Source organism: Grammomys surdaster, unplaced genomic scaffold (genome assembly GCF_004785775.1).
Source record: "Grammomys surdaster isolate TR1022 unplaced genomic scaffold, NIH_TR_1.0 341, whole genome shotgun sequence".
NCBI classification, from domain to species: domain Eukaryota; kingdom Metazoa; phylum Chordata; class Mammalia; order Rodentia; family Muridae; genus Grammomys; species Grammomys surdaster.
The window spans coordinates 1,974,232-1,978,813 of record NW_021604760.1 but is presented as its reverse complement, the minus strand read 5'-3'; the positions used below and the strand labels follow the sequence as shown (position 1 = coordinate 1,978,813).

General features: G+C 54.3%; 1 protein-coding gene across 1 annotated transcript; it reads left to right on the top strand.

The window, feature by feature from the left end:
* Positions 1 to 821: 821 nt before the first annotated feature.
* Foxd3 (forkhead box D3) lies at positions 822 to 3,174 on the top strand. Its single transcript, XM_028778755.1, has one exon. It carries the CDS (start codon positions 1,141 to 1,143, stop codon positions 2,548 to 2,550), a length of 1,410 nt encoding a protein of 469 aa, XP_028634588.1. The 5' UTR covers positions 822 to 1,140; the 3' UTR covers positions 2,551 to 3,174.
* The last annotated feature ends 1,408 nt before the right edge of the window (positions 3,175 to 4,582 follow it).

The following is a 4,582-nucleotide window of genomic DNA, read 5'->3' as shown; positions in this document are numbered from 1 at the left end:
TATATATATATATATATATATATATATATATATATATATATGCCTGCGTCAAGCCCAAAAAGCTAGGGTAAGACTTGGGGGTGATGCCAGGCATATCAGCAGATGTCTTTTCTCTGGAATAGCCCTGAAACAGGAGGGGGTCTGAGGCCTAATTAGCAAAAGGAAGCCGGATGTGTTTCCTTAATCCTTGAATCGAAAACAAAACCCCAAAGCCAATCAAAATAATAAGTTTTTCCTTTTTTAAAAAAAAAATCACAACCTTGTTCTGCATTGCCAGTTGGTCTATATAATATTAGCAAAGAAGGGAGAGCAGAAAAATGCAGGGGGCGGAGAGGGCACGGTGGTAAGGAGCCCTACGGTCGGGAGGACACTCTTAGGCCCACGCCCTCTCCACCCCCCCCCCCCCCCACACACCCCCCCCCCGAACCCCGTGCCCAGCTCCAGCGTGGGCAGGGGTCTCCAGACAGCCGAAGAGCCCTCGGGGCCCGCGGGATGCTAGCGCCTAGTCGGTGAGGAGTTGCGCTTCTGTCGTCCCTTTGTTGACAATTCCCTGAACCAACTTGAGTTTGGCCAGCTCCACCGCGGCCCTGACGTCACGCGCGGTCACGTGGCCCCGCCTCCCTCTGGATCTTTAAGTAGAAAGTAATCTATCAGGCCAGTCCTTAAAACGGGACTTTCGACTACCCGGGCTTGGCTTCCCTGTCACCCCTCCCTCCACCCCCGCGGTCGCCCCTGCCCGCACCCTCCTGAGCTGCTTGGCGCCCGGCGTCCCGTGCTTGCCTGGACTGCTCCTGAACCCCACGCCCAAACCGGAGGTCGAGGAAGGCTGGTGAAGTGAGGGGTGCGGCGTGGAGAAACCTCCGGGGTCACGAGCAGTTGCTGCTTCCTCGTAGGGGAGCGTCGAGGACCGCAAGAGTTCGCGGAGTGCGGTTGCGGGCGGCAGAGCGCCCGCACCGCACGATGCCAGGCCTCCGAGTGTGAGCTGACCCTAGAGGGCCCCGAACTACCTGTGCCCTCTCCTCCCCTCAGCTTTCTTTCGGGAGGCACCCGCACCCCCTTTTCCTGAGCTCCGCGGACGCCCCTCGCGGCCCCTCTCGCTCTCTGCTCGCTCCCGGCTGCCGCCACCAACCCCGCGGAGGGATGACCCTCTCCGGCAGTGGCAGCGCCAGCGATATGTCCGGCCAGACGGTGCTGACGGCCGAGGACGTGGACATCGATGTGGTGGGCGAGGGCGACGACGGGCTGGAGGAGAAGGACAGCGACGCCGGTTGCGACAGCCCCGTGGGGCCTCCGGACCTGCGCCTAGACGAGGCGGACGAAGGGCCACCGGCGAGCGCTCATCACGGCCAGTCTCAACCGCAAGCCCTGGCACTGCCCACCGAGGCGACCGGGCCGGGGAACGACACTGGAGCGCCGGAGGCCGACGGCTGCAAGGGCAGCGAGGACCCGGTGACAGGCGGCGGTGGGCCCGGTGCGGGCGGCGGGGCGACGGGAGGTCTGACCCCGAACAAGCCCAAGAACAGCCTGGTGAAGCCACCCTACTCTTACATCGCGCTCATCACCATGGCCATCCTGCAGAGCCCGCAGAAGAAGCTGACCCTGAGCGGCATCTGCGAGTTCATCAGCAACCGTTTCCCGTACTACCGGGAGAAGTTCCCCGCCTGGCAGAACAGCATCCGCCACAACCTGTCGCTCAACGACTGCTTCGTCAAGATCCCCCGCGAGCCGGGCAACCCGGGCAAGGGTAACTACTGGACCCTGGACCCCCAGTCCGAGGACATGTTCGACAACGGCAGCTTCCTGCGGCGCCGGAAGCGCTTCAAGCGCCACCAGCAGGAGCACCTGCGCGAGCAGACGGCGCTGATGATGCAGAGCTTCGGAGCCTACAGCCTGGCTGCGGCGGCGGGCGCTGGACCCTACGGCCGCCCCTACGGCCTGCACCCCGCGGCGGCGGCGGGCGCCTACTCGCATCCCGCGGCGGCGGCGGCTGCGGCAGCTGCCGCGGCGCTCCAGTACCCGTACGCGCTGCCGCCGGTGGCGCCCGTGCTGCCGCCCGCCGTGCCCCTGCTGCCCTCGGGCGAGCTGGGCCGCAAAGCAGCCGCCTTCGGCTCGCAGCTCGGCCCGAGCCTCCAGCTACAGCTCAACACCCTGGGCGCCGCCGCGGCAGCCGCTGGTACGGCGGGCGCGGCGGGCACCACGTCGCTCATCAAATCCGAGCCCAGCGCGCGGCCGTCGTTCAGCATTGAGAACATCATAGGCGCGGGACCCGCGGCGCCCGGGGGCTCGGCTGGGGGTGGCGGGAGCGCGAGCGGAGCCGGGGGTGGCGGGGGCAGTGGGGGCGGGGGGAGCGCCCAGTCCTTCCTGCGGCCACCCGGGACTGTGCAGTCGGCTGCGCTCATGGCCACGCACCAGCCCCTGTCGCTGAGCCGGACGACTGCCACCATCGCGCCCATTCTGAGCGTGCCGCTGTCTGGACAGTTCCTGCAGCCCGCTGCCTCTGCCGCAGCCGCTGCCGCTGCCGCCGTGCAAGCCAAGTGGCCCGCGCAATAGTGATGAGCTGGTGGCCCGGCTGGGCGGCGGCCTCTGGCAGCAGCCTGCGCTTCCAGGCTGTAACGCCCTCTCTGATCCTGGTCCATCTGCCCTGGTCCTGGTCCCTCTACCCAATCCTGGACTCTGCCACCCTCCCCCGACTCCCCAACACCGACCAACAGCGGCCTCCATCCCCTCGCTCACCTAAGCTGGCGGAGCAAACTCAACACACCTCCGCTGGGAATAACTTTCCATACAGGTAAAACTGATAACCGAATTAACAAAATTGCACCCCGACGGCGCCTGTGCTCTCGGTACTGTGGGGGTGGGAGGGAAATTCTTTGTACATATTTGTATAAAAATCATTGACTTTCCTTTTGGGGTTTTTATTTTTTTAAGAAAAGAAAAAGCAATTCAGTAGATTTAGAGCTTTGAACTTTCATTTTTTTTGAAGGTTCACTCTCCGCAGTTTTATCTGAGAAAAAGAATGTATAAAGACGTTGGGAGATTTTAAATACAAAAAAAAATTTTTCAAAAAGGCGAAGTGTCATTGTATTATAAAAGTGTTTATATATGAATGAATATATATGGTATTCTAAATGTTATTCCATCGTGTTGTACACAATTTTGTAAATAAATTTTTAAAATGCTCAGCCTAGTGTTTTAATTGTCTAGCAAATGGCAAGGTTTTACAATGGAATTTGCATTGTCTTTCCCAGAAAAACTAGCAGTCTTAAGTAATGACCTTTTCAAACTTTGCAAATTCACAATTTGGGTGTAGAAACATTTGAATTTGAAAATGGAAAGCACATACTTAATTTAAGTTATATTAATATGTGACTTTTCACATAAAGCCAGATAAGGATGGCAATTCCATTCATATCAAGCTACTGTGAATGACTAGCGGCTCCTGCAAAGCAAGCTGTCATCAAAAATCTAAGCAAAGACAGTCTTGTTCATTTTAAAGAATATAGCCCCAGGCGAACTTGCCAGGAGTTTTTGGTCATTTGAATTGTCCTTTCAAGAACAAAATTCCAAACATCTCCTATTTTAGCATTTAAACTTTGGGTTTTTGGGATTCTTTTTCATTACATTGATTTTTTTTTTAATTCACATGGCATCATTTTAGCCTTTACATTGGAATAGTATCTGCATTACGATGCTAGGCAATAGATCTTAGCGGTTTTTTTGTTTTGTTTTGTTTCAGAAAAATATCAAGTAAAATCCGTCTTGTTTCTATTAATTATCAACTCATATAACTAGATATCTGGAGGATTCCTGAAGCCATAACCCTTCCTCGAGCCTTTCAGAAGGCCAAGGAATCATAATAAATACCCTTCTAAAAACAGGTGCATGTTACCTCCACCCTTTTTTTCTACTTTAGCCAGAGTAGATTTTTTTTTTTTAATTTTTGGAGAGAGATCTAAGATGGGAGTGGGAAATGTCCTTGTAGATTATTTTAGGTATGCATTTCAGCTGTTTCAGTGTTTTAGGTAAAGTAGAAATGAAACGTCTAGATATAGGAGGTCCGTTGGGCCACCACCAGCATATCTTCAAACCGCATCAATTCTAATTATTTCGTAATTAATTTAGCTGTTACAATTACTTATGTGAAATCAGATTTTAGTTCCGGAATCATAGATAGCAGCGATGTCAACTCCACCCTGCGAGAGTCCTGTCCGTAAAACCCAGTAGTGTCAGAAGTCGTGTCCATTCCTCGCTTCCCACTCGGAAGCCGAGCCTTATTCTCGGCGGCCGGCGTGGGCTTGGGGGTCGCTCTGAAAGACACTTCCTTGCAAATACCGACTCCATTTTCCTGGTAAACGATAAATGTTATTGTGTCCAGAGTAAACATTCCTCCGAGAGCAGAGTCCTAAAATAAAACAGGCTGCTGGGGTGAGAGTTTTTAACTTGATAAACAAGAACTTGATAATGAGCCCTGCTGAAGAAGCTACTGTAACGTTCAGCGAGGAGAGCTCTACTTCGGGCGGGTCCCTTCTAATCTCCTTTTACAAGGAAAACTAAACGGATCTAAATTGGTTTGTGCGTTGCA